Raw genomic sequence first — 17,342 nt, 5'->3', positions numbered from 1 at the left:
CACTGCAAAGTATTTTCACAGTTCATTAGAATGGCTTTGCCAAAAGCGGTTGGCCTTCGTGGATTATTTTACTTGTAGCTTCAGTCTCGCTACCGCATGCCAGATCCAGAGCAGCTCGACCATTTGTTACCGCTATTAAAGTCATATTTCTCTGCTTGCTTCATAAATCCTATTTGAAATTAGTGAGAGAGCTGCTTGCTCTCTCATTAGCAAGTCTGTGCTGTGGTGGGACCCCAACTGTTTGGCATCCTTTATTCTGAATCTGAAATGATTCAAATGAATGTGTTGTGAGTTATAAATTAAATTGCATTAAATTCATTCAGTTATGTACTGTAATTACTAATACAAGCTGTAGATTAAACATCAATATATTGAAAGAAACAATGATGACAGGGCAAAAACTAACTAGCACACAGATATGAAAATTCTGTCGTCATTTACTCACCCTTATGTTGGTACAAACCTGTATACATTGATTTGTTCTGCTGAACACAAAAGAAGATATTTGTAATGACGCAGGAAACAGAAGCACCACTGACCAATGGTGCTCAAATGGACATTACACTTTTTTTGAAAATATGCTCATTTTCCAGCTCATCTAGAGTTAAACATTTGATTCTTAGATTCTTGGAATCCATTCAGCTGATCTCTGGGTTTGGCGCTAGCACTTTAAGCATAGCTTAGCACAATCCATTGAATCTGATTAGACCATTAGCATTGCGCTTAAAAATTAGAGTTTCGATATTTTTCCTATTTAAAACTTGACTCTTATCTAGTGATTCTGAACTTGACTTTTGCAGCAAGCGTAGTGATATTACGCACTGCCTGAAAATAGTGCCCGTGGTTACTTTTAATGGCAGGCGACTATTTTCGGGCAGGGCATAATATCACTACGCCTGCTGCAGCCATGTTACAGCAGCAAAGTCCTTGATTATAACGCCAGAATGAGAGTATAGTTCCTAGCCATATCTGCCTAGAAAAGCACAACTTTTAATTTTCTGTTGGTCTTAGTACACAATGTAACTACAGAAAAGTCAAGTTTTAAATAGGAAAAATATTGAAACTCTTTGGGATTTTTTTTAGCGCGATGCTAATGGTCTAATCAAATTCAATTAATTGTTCTAAGCTATGCTACAAGTTCTAGCGCCAGACCCGGAGATCAGCTGAATGGATTCCAAAATGGTAATAATCAAATGTTTCAAAAATGAGCTGGAAAATGAGCATATTTAAAAAAAAAGTGCATGTCACTTTAAAGACCCCAAGAATCAAATCAGAATTAAAGTGTTTTGCTTTTAGTATACTGTATGGGGTGGTGAATTCATGGACAAGGATTAGCTTAAGCCAGGACTAGGACTTTAATTATGAAATATAACTAGTTTTAACAAACATGCCTTACTAAAAATATTACTTGTGTGCATTTTGAGAGAAAACAAAGGGCATTGATGTATTTTAAAATATGTCAGTGGAAGATGTTTTCAGTTTGGACAGCTCTTACATTTATTTTAGTCAAGGACTAGTCGCTGTCCGGGAAACCGCCCCTAAATGTCTGTAGCTTTAAAGGCACAATATGTAAGATTTTTGCATTAAAATACCCGAAAATCACTAGCACAGTTCTATATATTTAGTTCATGTATTTACATTATCTCAGATGTTTTCAACAATGTTTGAATTCAGAGAATTCACAGATTTAACCAGCGCTCCGCACCTGTTCATGGGGTCACTTCTTTGTTTATGTTTTTGCTGCCATAGAAATCAAAGGTGTGTTTGATTTCATGTGACACTGCACAAAGTATCGCAAGAGCGATTCAAAAGCAGTCTCTCACATCCGCCAATATGGAGTAAAATTTTTTATCATTCTGCGCTTCAGCTTCTCATCAGACTGCAAGATAAACTGAACGCTATTGGCTATTTTAAAACGGGGAGAAGCCACTCAATAAGGCTATGACCTATCCCATTAAACTGTTTGAGTGGAAATCAACACATAGAACAATGCTGCACAGTTTAAGGTATTTTAGTGGGTCTTTACCTGTTAAAATCTCATAGATATTTTAAATTAAAAATATCTTTTATTTTCAACATGATCTCACAAAGTAAAACCTTACATTACAGGAGTGCAATTTGCTGGTTGTCCTGCAGGTGACCTTGTAACTCTGTTGTCTTATGATGCAATTAAGAATTAATGATTACTCCAGAACACTCGTAGATCTACGATGATTTTCAAGTGCTACGCAAGTTACGAAGCTTTTGGGAAACGGCCCGTAATTCTAAGATGATTCGTACAATCTTTTTTACGATCTACTTAGCCTTGCGATGCTTTTGGGAAACCCGGCCCAGACCATTAAAAAAAACAAAACCAGAAGTAAAGTTCGGATCCAGACGTGTATCACGTGCGTCCGATGAAACCGTCTATTTTTAAACCATTGTCGCTTCGGTTTAGGGTTAGATTTGGTGTTTGCGTTAGTATGTCACTTTAAGTATTTGTTTATACAATTTTTTCTGATGTATTCTTTTATATTTTTGAAACTTTAATCGATTGTCGCCTGGCGTTGGGGTTAGAGTTGGGTTTGAGTGGATGTCATTTTATGTAAATCTAATCCTAAACCGAAGCGACAATGGTAAGAAAATAGGACAAAACAGTTGAGTAACCATGCGGAGATCCGTGAGAATGGCACGGAAAAATGAACAAAAAATTCTGTGACTATTCAACGGAAATTCGTGAGATCAGGTTGCGTGGGCGGAGCGAGTCACAAGCAAGCCACACACACAAAGCATTATCCCACTATCTCTGGACAACTTGATTGTTGTTATATGGGTGATTCTCACGAAAACTTGGTTTTAAAAATGTCAAGCATGAAAATGTAAAAATTGCTTAAATGTACTTTTTTCCCACCAGACATTGAAAAACAAAGTCTGGAGTAAATGGGAACATTAATTTAAAAACTTTTACTTATCATTTAACACTTTTTGTAACATAATTTAAAAAATTAGTCCTAAAAAATCTCATTACCGCAACAGTCAGAAAACATCAACACTGACATATTTTCAAAATGACATGACAAACCTGAAAGAACATAATTTGGAGATTCTGCACATGCATTTAAAATCAAAGAATTATGCTTCTATTAATTAAATTAACATTTAATAAGCATATGTTGCGGTAATGATAATCAAAATGTCGTGTAAGCATTCTGACAAGACAATATTTCAAATTAACTGTAAAAAAATTATCTTACCTGGTAGCCATCTTGAAGTAACTGGTCCATGTGCTTGGTCACTCAAAATCAAACTTTATTAAAATTCTGTATGTGTGCTTAAACTGTTCTCAACAGTGTTCCGGAGGATGAGAACATCAGGCATGGACACATCATTTTCCTAATTTTTCTTCATTATTATTATACATGAATATTCAGTAAATATTTTTTCTGTCATCTAAAGTAGTCTAGCAAATCCATTAATTTTTTTCCTTAATATTTTTGTGTTAATTTGATTAAATTACAACATAACGCATGTTCAAACACAGCCGGACACATTGCGGTAATGAGAATTTCAGCAGAAAATGAGATAAAATTTTCAATTATAAATTCTTATGTTGAAATCACATTGTGCAAGGTAGAACACAGTATTGTGTTAATTCTGATGCTTTTTAATGTTACTATATTACACATTTTAAAGCTAAAATCATTAGTGCCGTGGTGTTTCAATGGTTTCGTGAGAATCACCCATATGCACTTACACAATGATTGCCACCAAAACAGACATTTGATGCAGTTTGCCTGCGACTCATGACCCGGTTGGGATTGCCCCATTTGAAAAAAATCCAGCTTTAAAAAAACACACACGACGTACAACTCCGCTGCTACCCTGGATAAACAAACTATATCCGTTGTTTCCATAATGCTGGGTTCTTTCTTTGGAAAGCTTAACAAGCTTAAATTTCCCTCACAAACAAAAACATGTGTTTTGGTGACGTTGATTTTGTTTCTGCTCTTGGCATGTGCATGCGCAACCCAGTCTTACCATTTTCGCGTCGTTTTAGGGTTAGATTTACATAATGACATCCCTACCCAAACCTAACTCTAACCCCAACGCCAGGTGACAACTGTTTAATTTCGCGTACACTGTTTAATTTTGTGTAATCTAACCCTAAACCGACGCGAAAATGGTTTGAAAATAGGAAAAGAGAATGCAACGGACGTAATAGTATTGAAGTCCCCAGTTCGTCAAAAAATGACGCGAAAGGTATACCCTCCGCGTCAACATATTGACGCATGGTCAAGTGTCGTCAAATATTGACGCCATGGGGTGAGACTGTGTTAGCATGCGCTATATTGTGTGAAGTGCCCATATAAGGACTTCCACTGTACTTCCTGCAATGAAATTGCCAATAAATAAAATAAAGCAAGATTATTACGAATGAATCTCTCGTGTTTGAAAAAAGCTTTTCGAAACTTGTACGAACCCTGCAGCGCATTCGGCACAGAAAAACTCAAGTTGAAAATGAGTAATCGAACTCTTTAACAGTATAAATAAGTCAGAATGCATGAAATAGCTTAATACCCCCCTATGTTTCCAACTTTTTAGAGAGAGATGCAGTATTTCATAGTTTTTCCAACCCATTCACAAGATGAGGTGATGAGCTCATAACTATAAATATGCTCTATCCATATACATCACAATAAGGATTTAAATGAATGCATAACATTTTACAATACACACACACAGATCAACGGTCGCATTTCCAACCATGTCATTTCTTCCCCCAGGAGGTTTTAAAACTGCTCTCCTCCCAAAAAGAAATGAATAATGGACTGTCTGCATTAACCCCCAACTTATTATACAAACCGAGCCTGAACCCCCAGTGGGGAGAAATGAGCACAGCTCCCAAAGATCAAGAGGCAGGAAATACCTGCAGCTTTTAGTCCTTTCAGATTTAATGGCTCCCTATATTTCACCCTCTTATTTATTTTTCTCTCATGTTTTTCTGTCCCCACAAGCCAAGCAGCACTACAATGCATTTTACCACAGAACAAATGTAAGAGTTACACAACAACCAAATGAGCAGTAAACATCCCTCTCTTCTCCTCGCTAGAGAATCCAAATCCGAAATTGTGCTTTGAAAGTTATTCAGGCAGGTTTAGAGTGCATGTGAGAGTTATTTTGACTCATTATGGTGCGCGCTGAAAGGTTAGGGAATTGAAAACAGCACGAGGAGCGATTCTTCTGAAGCTTGAGAAGAAGAGAAAATGTCTATAATGTTTTTTACCAACAGATTAAAAGAAAGAGATTACCAACTCCTTTAAATCTAATTGGGTGGGTTTACTATTAAACTTTGTACAACGTCATTAAATTAGGTGCTAGCTGTACCCAATTAGGTTGAGGTAGTTAATAGGCTTACATGTATAATTTCCTTATATCTATTTTTTGGTGACAGACCTCTGCAAAGCACTGAAATAGCAGTGTTTTTCTCTGGCATAGTGCATTGTACAGTATGTGTTTGCATACACACAAACAGATTCTGGCTTAGTTGTGGCTGAACTAGCACATGTTACTAGTCAGGCTGGTTGCAGACGTTGCTCTAATTAGGAAACAGGCCCCGAGTCTAAATACTAAGGCATTAATACGTCTGTTTATTGTTTATGCCAGTGTGGTCAAATTTTATCCCCAACTCTGTAAAAGTCCAATCCTGTCGCAATACAAATGTCTGGCCTCAGAATCCAATTAACCACAACGGACCGATTAGGGTTGCATGACTGTTGATGGGGCAGCCGTGGTTTGTGGCTGATATTGTCAGGTGACTGTGACCATTTGTGTTTCCATATGCCAGTTTGAAGAGGAACCAGACAGGTTTTTTGCATTTGAAAGACATCTAATAAGCTATCCAGACACAGCCCAGACATCCAGGCAAATTTGGGCTGTCAGTTAAAATTTATTAGACCAAAAATGAAATAAATTATTAAATTAAACCCAACACTATGTGTTGACTTTGCTTAGATGATGGAATATGAATACATCTAGCAAGTTATTTGGACATTCAACTTTATCAGTTATCCATAGGCATATTATATATCGGGTCTATAGATGCTGAAACCTTGAATGCATGGTAAAAAATGCATAAAATGTCCCTAAACGCTCTCAGAAAATATATGGTACAAAAGTTGTTCCTGGGGGTACCTTTTCAAAATGTATCTAAAAGGTGCATATTGGTACCTCAAAGGTACATATCTGGTACATAAAGGTACATATAGGACCTTTTTAACCCTTTAACTGCCACACCTAGAAAAAGGCATTTGAAAAATTATTTGTTTTAATTTCTTATCTCCTTATGCCCCTAGTTAGCACACTCAATGTATTTTTTTCAACACATCTAATCATTTTTTATATATCGGCCTCTACCAAATGGTTGATATGTCACTTCATACACATACTGGAAATCAGAAAATATGAACTATACTATTTAAAAAATATATATACTTTTAAAAAAAACATAATCAAAATATAATAGTTTTGTATATTAAATCTTCTTTATTTGTTGAAGTTAAAATATTCAAATATTTCAAGTTTTCATTTTAACACAGGAAATGAAATGTTTTCTTGTTTTTTAACAATAAAAAATAACTAAAAGTAACAAAAATAAAGACATTTTCTTTCTGCATTCAAAACCTAAAATAAAAGAAGGCAAAATATAGTAATACAATGGCATTTTAGGTTCATGTATGATTCAAGAAACACTGTCAAGTGTGGCAGTGTAACAGGATTTTTTTTCTTTTTTTTTTTGATAAATTAACATTTCTTTGTAAACCAGCAATGCTGTGAAGAGTAAGCCAACATAAGAAACAATCCTTCAAACAATATAAATAAGTATAATATAGTTTAATAAGTAATTTCTGATTAATGAATCAGTAATTATGATATCCATAAATTAATTATATTTATTTTACAAAAATATTCAGAAGTGGCAAAAAATACATATTAAAAAAAATATCTCAATATATTCAATAAGAAATAACAATAGCTGTGTCATATTTATAGCTGTGAATGATCAAAAATTTATATTTCTCAGCAAATATTACATTCTGACTGCAGAAAGGGATAATCTGAAAACATTACCTTAGCTTTTCTACATTTACCATAAAGTAAAAAAAAGTTTGGTTGAGCATGTTTTTGAAAAATTATTAAAAACATACAAACGTTTTTTTTCATGGCACCAAGTAACATAATTTTGTAAAGTTAGGGCTCTAGTAATATGTCAAAAAATATGCTTTCCTTGCGAAATTTCAACAAGAACAGTTCACATGGCAGGAGTGATTTCGTTCTCTCTGACATCCGTCTAAGAAGATGTGTTGTGACAAGTGCTGTTGATTGACACACTGACATCTAGTGGATTTATTTGGCATAACATAGCTCAACCAAATAGTAGAGATGGCTCAATCAGCTTGAGTTAAAGGCGCTCTTAGCGAATCTGTGAGACGTCATTTTTTGTTGATGTTTGAACTGTTTTCAAACAAACGGAGCGTAGCTAACTCCTCCCCCTCCATTCCATGCTTTCATGAACGTGCCCAACCCCCACCCCCAAATCCTTCTTGTCGTTTATTGGCTGGAACTCTTTGTTTTGTGGTGCTAGGTTTGGCCACTGTGTTTTTATTGCAGTTTGTGGAGTTTTTTTTCAGTGTTTACGTTAGGTACTCCTCTCAATAAAATATAGGGACTCAATGTGCTCAACCATTTGGTCGAGCAGGCAGTTATTATAAGGTACCATCCCAGTGACATTTTGTTACCTTATTTCTGAGAGTGTATGATGCTTTAAAGTCTTAAAATCCTGATTTTTAACTCACTTTATTTCACATATACATCTATTTAGAACATTAATGTCAGTATCTCTCATCACAGTTTTGACATCCCAATGAACTGTAATATAAAACCCTGCAGGTTTCATGCTGCTCGGTCTTATTAGTAAGGGATATTGGAAGAGCATGTCAAAATAAAAGCAACAAACTTAAAAACTGGAATTCCAAAAAAACACCCAGAGCTTCATTGTGAGTAACTCTTACAGTTTTATTTCTATTGTGCTTTTCCCAAACGTTGCAAGGTAGCTTAAAACATTTCAGTACAGGAAAGTTATGGAGAAATATATTTTTAGAGCTTAAAAAACGTTTAGCCAAGTAAACAAACTCTTAGAAAAAACATAAAGCAATGCAAGTTTAGTCTATGAATGGCTTACTTATAACTTTCTCTGCATGTTAGACTGGGATAAGAGAAAATATATCAATGTTAAAAAATATATATACATCTCCTTTAAAAAACATTTAAAAATCCCTAAATTCAATAATGCTGACATTATATGTTATAGTTTGGGGATCAAACTACAGTAACCTTCAGTAAATGAGAAATTTGGGGGGAGGGCATAGCTATATAGACTATTGAATTTCAGTATGATCTATAAAAAGCAGGTGTAACTAAGCTCAGATCTTTGAGCCGATGAGATGAGTAATAAGGTTAAGAGCATGTTGTAAACATGCTGTGAATATTTATGGTTGTTACTCTGTCACCTGGCAGGAGTCTTCACCAAATCATCATCACAGTCCTTTACCATTTACAGGGAACATTTTGAGATTCAAAGCTAATCTTTATTATTTGTCTTTCCATGAAACTGAACCATATGATGTCATTTACAGTTAATTGGTTGTATCCCATTTCAAAGCCCTAAGGGACGTTTTCTTTGTACTGAGCTTGTGGTTAGTAGACTTTAGGGCCAAGGTTTGTGTTGAAAGGCATTTTTGTTATTACATTTGATTGGAATTACCATTTTAGGTAACTTGCATACACTTTGATAATGCAAATTAGCATTTCGTCTTATTGAGTTTAATGAGAAATCATTATTAAATCAACCTAACTTTTGATGTAGACATAAGATTTCTTTTGTATGTAATTACTTTGTGTCAGTGCAACACTCACAGTTGTCTATCAATGTTATATTTGACTTTCTGTACCTGGAGTTTGGGCCAATTTAGCTGTAATATGACAGACTTTATTAATGTTATTTCTGTTAATAGCTGTCGGGCAGCCAATGAAGGAATTGAGAAGTATTAGACTTGATAGTGAAAACTCCCAGATATGCTAAGCGTTTCTTAATAGGCCAACAGACATTTGACTGCTATTTATACAGATTTATGGCAGAAATGTGACAGCAGCCTGAGGGTGTTTTGAACATTGAAAATATATATTTCTAAAATCCCATGAGTGAGAGGAATTTGCTTGGTGCAGAACTCTAAAACAGAGCACGGTCGAACCTCAAAGTCTGACTGCATCGCGTGCTGTGACTGTTTGGGTTTTTTCTGACAAACCATCTATTCATGGGACCCGCTTGAATTTTTACACAGCGCAACTCAAGACATCTTTGTGAGCTGTAGGCACTGAATATTTGAGGTGACTTGGTGATGCATTTTATGCAGACAAGATCTGACAGATTTGGAAAGGGGCCAATGTAGATACAAAAGAGCAGTCTGTCAAAACCAGGGATAATTCTTGTCCTTTCTCCAAAGACAGCATCTGAGAGCCATTTATCTAAACAATACGCTTTTTCATGGTTTGGAAAATACATTCAGTGTTTTGAAGTTTTCAATGTTTTGACATTATTATAGTGTTTAATATTTTATTTCTTCACATATGTGAAAATAACTTTTTGTTATTGCTGTGATATATATTTTTTTTCTTAAGAAAAGAAATGTCGGTGAGTTTTCATTTATTGGGCAAAATGATTACTACAGCAAACTAAATAACAAAGTATTACACATCAAACTATTATTTATATTAGACAAAAGCAATGCTTTTTGTAAAAAAAAAAAGAATAAATAGCTTTACTTTGTGAAACTAAATGTAAAAATAAATATAGAAATTGAAAATGCAAATATAATTATTTACACCTCTCTGTTTCTTGGAAGATTATACACTATAAAAAAATGCTGGGTTATTTTCAACTCAGCGTTGAGTGAAAAACATATGGACCCAACAATGGTTTAAAACAATCTAGCATTTTATATATATATATATAATTACACACATTCTTCACTGGAAAAAATTATTCTGACCCTAAAAATTTAAAAAATAATTAAAATTTGCTCATTTAATCTATTAGAATATCGTTGAAATGAAATATATTGCGTGGTTAGGCATATTGTGTTTTAAATCAACCTATGTGTAATTGACCCATTTAAGTTGGGACTACATGAGTAATTTGTGTTGTAATCAAGAAGAAATATTGCTAAAACTGGACGGGGATTTCCAGTTCCCAACATGCTTTGCATTAGACTGAATAATGAGAGTAATATCAAAATAAAGGGTTATTTTATGCATTTTTAACCCATTAACTGGCACTGTCCGTGAGCAGGACACTCAAATTTGCTTCAATATTTTTAAGTGTAAATGTTAATCTATCACGACAAACTATATATTGTTGGAAAGGTTTAAGAATGTAGTTTTCATATTTCAAAACCTTTTAGCAGTAATAATAATGCAATAACTGTAATTTATTCATTTGTGACAAGAGTATGCAGCAAACCTCACAGCAAACCAACACAAACCTCAGTTTTTTGATAATTTTATGTATTAAAAATAATACTATATTGCATTACAAATAAATGTAAACTGCTATAAAAAATATATATATTTTCATCTCCAGACACTTCCGTAAAAAACTTTACAGTGTCTTCTTTAAAACAAGACCAAAATTAGGCTTCTAGACCAAAAAAATGCCAGAATTATATTAATTTGAAGGGCTTATTTATTGTTTTTTTAAGGGCTGTGCCAGTTAAAGGGTTAATTAAAATAATAAAAGTTTAGTATGTTGATTAGTATTTAAAAGAGTTTCTGTTTTGTTGTTGGGTTTTTAAATGGTTATTGTGCAGACTAGTAGAGCATTTACTTAGGATGAGAACCGTCTCATTGACATGTCTCAGTTATTTAGTGTTGTTTTGATCAGAAAACATTACGCTGGAAGTGTAAATGCCTTGATTAGAAAGCATTTAGATTACTATAATCAGCTTCTGTTTCAGTTGGTTAGTTATGTTTAGCTTGCTAATGTGTACTGTTGCTGCAGTATATTAATATTAGATTTAAGTAAAACAGTATATGATTAGAAAATTGTAGCATTGGTGAATTCTACTAATTTTTACTTAGATAAACTCAATTTAAGGCATAAAAAACAATTGAGTAAGTTCAACTAAAGGCATACATCTAAATTTAGATATTTTTTTTGCGTAAATAAAATACTTACCGTAAAAAATTTCAATGCAAATTTTCATTTGCAAATTCAATGAATAATTTTTTCAGTGTAGTAGTTTGAATACCAAAGGGGAAATGTATGTTTCCAAAAAACACAGATTTTCATAGATCGAAAATAAGTTAATAGTATTTTACATATTAGCTGGTAAATGGAAGCTAAGTGGAATTAAATGTGCATTTAAAAAAATAGAATGTAAACTAAGTGCATTAAAAGCATTGAGAATAAATACTCAAAACTCGTTACTTTAAACCACCTCTTCATTCGGTGGGTCAGCGCATGGCAATCATCCATACAGGTACGATGACCTCAGGAAACCCCTCCTGTTTCTCCACGTCCAGTATGGTGAGACCTGCGGCTTGAATGATATTCTTCATGATGTCCAGGTGGCGAATAATGCTGCTGTCGATGGGATCCAGCTTGCAGCCCTGTCGTGCCATGTTATCCTTAATAATGATCACACCGTTGGGCTTCAGACTTTCTTTAGCACGAGCTAAAAACTCCATCAGGTCTTTATCAGTAAGATGACCTAAGAAAATGATAATGAATCATGCTTGATAGAAACACAATCTGTTTATTAGACACTGTTTATGCAAAGCACAGTTAAAGTTATGGTTTAACTGTGGTTTAACCATGCTGGCAAGACATACACCCATGCAAACAATATATGTTTTACTCACAGGCAATCCACTGCATCCAGATGACATCGTATCTTTGTGGAGCTGGGATAAATTCTTGCAGATTGTAAAGGAAGTAGGATTCCACCCGGTCTGCATAATCTCCAAGGTAACATTCATGAGCGTGAAGGATGAACTCTTCCATCATGTCTACCATCTCCATGCATTCAAATACAGGAAACAAAACCCCTTTAGACACTCGACCAATTCCACAGCCACAGTCTAACGCACGCTTGGTGCCCGCCTTTCCCGGACCCTACCAAGACCATAAAGAGAAAAACTTAATGCATATAATCCCATTTTATGTTGGAGTTCCTTGTGTGCAAAACTATTAAAAAAACATACAATATGTGTATTACAACAGAAGCATAAAAATTTCTAGCTGTCTATACAAAGAAAGTACATGGTGACCGGCTGTCACTGGGTCCCATCCACTCACTGTATGAAAAAAATCTTTGACATTCTGCTATACCTTTCTTTAGTAACTATTTATGTGACAATGGTATATGGGATTTTGATTGACATCAGGGAAGTAAAAGTTTCTATTCTTGGTGCATGCATGGTGATCTCTGTTACAAGCAAGGAACACAAATTATTTTTGAAATGCATTTCGCTAATCCAGAGAGATCAAAACCAGGATCACAGTAAAGGCTTCACCAGAACAGCTGAACACTGCTGTGTTTGAATTTGGATGTGTTAATGAATCAAATTACCGGACATGCTTGTTCAGTACAGTAGTCTTCTAAATGTACCAAAGTGTGAGAACACTTGAACTTGAGAATAAGGATTACTACAGTATGTATGACTCTACTGTCATGATAAACTGAAACTGAGGGCCACACTGAAATCCGAGCAACAGTATTTTTACACTAGGTAATATAATTAGTGTTCAAAGATACAATTCCCCCACCCAGAGGAAGTCCTAATTTGCATATACATACAGTATGCTGAAATGAATTTTGTATACAGTGCCCAGTCCATCCCAAAAAGAACAAATGTCACCAACATATCGGAGATCTGAGGGTGAGTAAATAAACAGCAAATTTTTTCTTATTTTAAAGAATGTGCATTCAATAATAATGACAAAGGTAAAATTTCATACAACAAACTTCTTTAGGAACTGTCTTGATCCCTCAAGGTCAATCTCTGATATCTCCACGAAATCTCCCATCATGCCCTCTTCGGATGCCGGGACATCTTTGTAGAAGTTCTGTGCCCTGTAGTAAAACTGCTTCTCCCCTTTAATGTACTCACAAGTCACGGCATAGAGTTTTACTGTATGGCAAGAAGAAAGATATATGTTGCTTAATGCACAACAGCTACAGTAGTTATGCAAACAACTATTATATATCATTTATAGCATCACTATGCAAACAAACCAGAAGGATTTAATGGCACCTATTATACAAAATCCACTTCAACAGGATGTGTGGACATAAATGTGTCTTGGCAGTGTGTGAACACAATAAAAAAACTAAAATTTTCACCCTACAATGAAAAAAATCCACCCTCGCCTTCATTTTTAATCCCCTTTTAACCAAAGCAGTCCCATTTAACATGCCGTTTTAATTCTCTTGTCAATATGACATCACACTGATATATCCCCGCCTACAGCCACTGACTGACAGTCCTGCTTTACCCAGTGGTGGCCGGTGACTTCTTTTACGATGGTGCTCAAAGTGAAGTTCGTCACAACATGTATGTAGCCCATCATGTATGTGATTCGTCATTTCAAAAAATGTTTGGCGCGTCGAGAGATCCTGTTTGCATCATGTGTCTTGTTAAAATAAGTGCGTGCTGCAGACGCGTCTAAAGAGTTTATGATAAAAGAGACACTCGCGTTTGCCAGATACTCGCATAATCTCATTCGTAATCAGAGTTTACTGTTAAGGGAGTGTCTTGCGTGTATTTTGTGAACGTGAGAGTCTCTTTAATTTGATAAAAAAATTATGTACTAAATTAAACTAAACATAGTCAAACGTAGACATTTTTGTCTTGAAATATGCAATTTCTGAATGCAAAACTTTTCAATTATAAAACACCTGCAAGGCCTGAAAGAGATCAAGCCTCAGCCAAGAAAAAGTAACGCAAAAGTAACTAAAAAGTAACGTTAGCATTACTTTCCATGAAAAGTAACTAAGTAACGCAATTAGTTACTTTTTTTGGAAGTAACTTAATATTGTAATGCATTACTTTTAAAAGTAACTTTCCCCAACACTGGTCTCTTTTATCATAAACAATTTTGACGCGTGTGCAGCAGGCACTTATTTTGACAAAACAGGTGATGCACATGGTTCACGTGACACAACAAAAACATATTTTGAAAACACGAGCAACACACATGACACTTCGAACAAATATTTTGAGTTTACGTCCCTCGGATGAGCAGTCACGTGCCGCCACTGGCTTTATCATAGTTTCTGCCAATAGAGAATATTGTCTCAGACTGTATTCACAGGAATCAGATCTTTTTAACTGAATCATTTACTACGTTGTTTTTTTAAATCGTACTAGGCTGGAACGTTTATATTTCTATATTACATTATATTACATCTTGTAAAAAGGCCATAATAGGTACCCTTTAAATTTATGCAACAAGAGATAATTTAATTTAATATATGTTAGGAAAGTTCGAGTCAAGCATCAGGGTAACAGATGATTGACAGGAAGAAATTCCTGCAGTGCCACGTGTGAGAGAGGTGTGAATTATCTTGTAATTGTAAGCAGGGTGTATCATGTGATCCACATGGTTAGTATCCAAAGACAGAAATAGTAACACTGGACAAGACGCCGCTTGGACTCAAAGGAGTCATTTCTTGTGATAGTTTTGGTGCTCTTTTCTTCGTCTCTTTTCATTGTCCTTGCTATAGCTTCAGTTACTCATCTGTTTTTGCTATATTGATCAAGAAATTTTACAGGACATTTTGCTAAAGCGTATAACTTAAAATAGCCATTCTAGTACGTGTTTGATGTGTAATAAATAGACACATTTTTAAATTTAAATCACGTTTATTTTCATGTCATACAATAAATAACTCATTATTCTGGCCTCGTAAATTATTCTCATAACTCGCAGCAATGTTGAAAAGAATACTAGCAGTTTACATTTCATACAAGCTCATATTTAACATACACTTAACTGCCTGTCAAAAGCACAACTTTTAAACAAAATGGCAAATTTGTTTATCATTTAATATTTATCATTGTTCATAAAAGAACATCTAATAGTCGGCTAAGTTTTTAAGCTGTCAGCTGTCATTGCTCTTGCACCAATAAAAACATCACAGATGATATCACATTTTGATCTATTACTTATTTTATGGAGTGTAAAGTATTCAGCATGCCTACATTATGCAATTATATGCTAAAAATAGTCATGTAGCTCTACATTGAATACCAGAATCTTCTAGATCTAATAGATCTATACAATAAATATTGTTTTATTCTGCACCATCTGCATTGTTTTTAATATATATTGAGTTGTAGACATAGTTCCTCAACTCTGTCTGTTATAATTCTCAAATTTTCTTTTGAATACATGACTTAGACAAAAGTTTTTTTTCAAGATTGCACATATAAATAAATGCAAAGTAAATATTTTGTACAGTGTGGAATCTATATACTCAATATTTTGATACCCCGTTTACACACAAACACACTGCTTCACCTCAGCATACAATCCTTACCCAGAGGAATCTGCTCCAGGAGATACAGGTAGCTGGCGAAAAACTCCTTCCTCAGAGTGTTGTGCAAGTGAAAAGACATACTGTGCTTGCACATCTCATCATCTGTCTTCGCCCAGCGGTCCCGGAAGGCTTGATGAGTCCCGCTAAACTCCATAATGTCTGATGTGGATTCAGACATCCCAAAAACCTCTTCTGCTATGTGATGTAAAATAAAGTCAAGCTTACAGTATATGTGATAATCTTTACGAATGAAGATGCCTGGCTAAAGAGTACTAAAGACATCAGCGTACTGCTATATTTACCAGAAGAACTGCCTTTGCCAGAAGATCTGAATGTTGTCTTCCCAAGAGGGTTCTTAAATCTACCAGCTTATCAAATCACCTGCTTTGGGCCCGGGGTGAAGAAATAAGAGAAGGAGATTGCTTCAGAAGAGGGGTGGTGCCTTCTCTGTTCCAGAAGAAGATCTGTATCCAAGCGTCACAGATAGCCAAAAGACATATCTGCCTACCAGAGGGCCCTGTCTTCATTCAACTGCCGTAATGGCTATTCTTAGCACTGTCTTATGTTTGTATACACAGTATTGGGGGCAAGTGAGGAGTCATCAAATCTACATGTGCTCTTGAATTCTTGACCATTGCATTGAATTTATCATGTGATATATTTGTCTGTTTTGGGGTTAACCAATCATGCACTGCAGGTGCAGCGGACATTTTTAAACTGAAAAATTGTGGGAAAGATATCAAGCCTCTCATTTTATGTCAACTCAGGGCTCATGTGATTTTAGTTTTAGGATTATCAGCTTGGTATCAGATAGCATATGTGATATTCAGAAAACCCAGAACTAAACTTGAGCTTAATTTAGAAATGTGTTGCAACAAGAGCAGACTGAGCTTGTAAATGATGTAGCGACAGACTAAAATTAACTAGCAGTAAACTCAACTGCTAATTTTAGCAAGCACTGGTTGCTCCACATTTACATTGTGGGTTTGTAGCTTGTTAGGTTTGACAATTTACAAGGATGTAAATATAGAGAAATATTTTTATGTAATCCTCACTATAGGACCAGTGTGGTATGGCAGCCACCATCAAAACCTAGATCCTAAAACTCATATAACTTTCCACATATAAATCTGATATCAAAAGAATATATTCACATTAAATATGCTTGTTTGGATATAAATATGGAAAAATGCTATAGTATATACTTTTATGAAACGCATTACTTTCATTTATGTAACAAATATATACATTAATGTCTTTAATAAATAGTAACATTAGAGATCTGTATTTTTATGGCCATATATGGACGTATGTGTTCTTCACCCTATGTATCACTGAATATATCATCACATGAAAATTATAACATTTCAAGACTTTAAACCACCTTTTGTGAATACAAGCTCTGTAAAAAAAAAAAAATTAAAAATTAAAATTAAAATTGTCTGCACATTTTAGTGTAATAAAAACAGACACTAAAAACATAAATGTACAGATTTATAAATGCACAAATAATTACATTCAGGATTAAATTATTTACTGTTGGTAAGCATACATCTGCTGTGCGCATAGCACTGCGTAGAATGTTCAGTTTCTGACATCACAGTTCCCGCGAGAGCTCAACTTTAGAATCCCTCTCGCGGTACTTTGTTCGGCCTGCGCAGCGCAAAATGAAGTCAAGAAGAATAGATAATATGTCCGCTAAAA

At 34.8% G+C, this 17,342-nt stretch overlaps 1 protein-coding gene across 4 annotated transcripts; it reads right to left on the bottom strand.

Annotated features, from left to right (window-relative positions):
• Positions 1-10,038: 10,038 nt before the first annotated feature.
• On the bottom strand, positions 10,039-16,101 carry ntmt2 (N-terminal Xaa-Pro-Lys N-methyltransferase). Of its 4 annotated transcripts, none has more exons than XM_055187060.2 (5): positions 15,929-16,101; positions 15,639-15,833; positions 13,055-13,227; positions 11,956-12,208; positions 10,039-11,804 (listed from the first exon to the last, which is right to left on the bottom strand). In XM_055187060.2, the coding sequence occupies exons 2-5, from the start codon at positions 15,814-15,816 to the stop codon at positions 11,548-11,550; spliced, it is 861 nt and encodes a 286-aa protein (XP_055043035.1). In that variant the 5' UTR covers positions 15,817-15,833; positions 15,929-16,101; the 3' UTR covers positions 10,039-11,547. The 4 variants fall into 4 exon arrangements, with proteins under 4 accessions (XP_055043035.1, XP_055043034.1, XP_055043033.1 ...); XM_055187059.2 differs by having other exon boundaries at positions 15,639-15,830; positions 15,941-16,101; XM_055187058.2 differs by having other exon boundaries at positions 15,941-16,099.
• Positions 16,102-17,342: the final 1,241 nt, after the last annotated feature.

The sequence above is a fragment of the Misgurnus anguillicaudatus genome, chromosome 18, assembly GCF_027580225.2.
Source record: "Misgurnus anguillicaudatus chromosome 18, ASM2758022v2, whole genome shotgun sequence".
NCBI lineage: Eukaryota > Metazoa > Chordata > Actinopteri > Cypriniformes > Cobitidae > Misgurnus > Misgurnus anguillicaudatus.
This window is presented reverse-complemented; position numbering and strand designations above follow the sequence as displayed.

Excerpts from the sequence above, each read along its gene's own strand:
- ntmt2 (XM_055187060.2), bottom strand. The coding sequence starts at position 15,816 with ATGTCTGAATCCACATCAGACATTATGGAGTTTAGCGGGACTCATCAA. Across the intron at positions 12,209-13,054 it reads AGTTCCTAAAGAAGTTTGTT|GGTCCGGGAAAGGCGGGCAC; the intron begins GTATGAAATTTT and ends TGGTCTTGGTAG. Across the intron at positions 11,805-11,955 it reads CTGGATGCAGTGGATTGCCT|GTCATCTTACTGATAAAGAC; the intron begins GTGAGTAAAACA and ends TCATTTTCTTAG.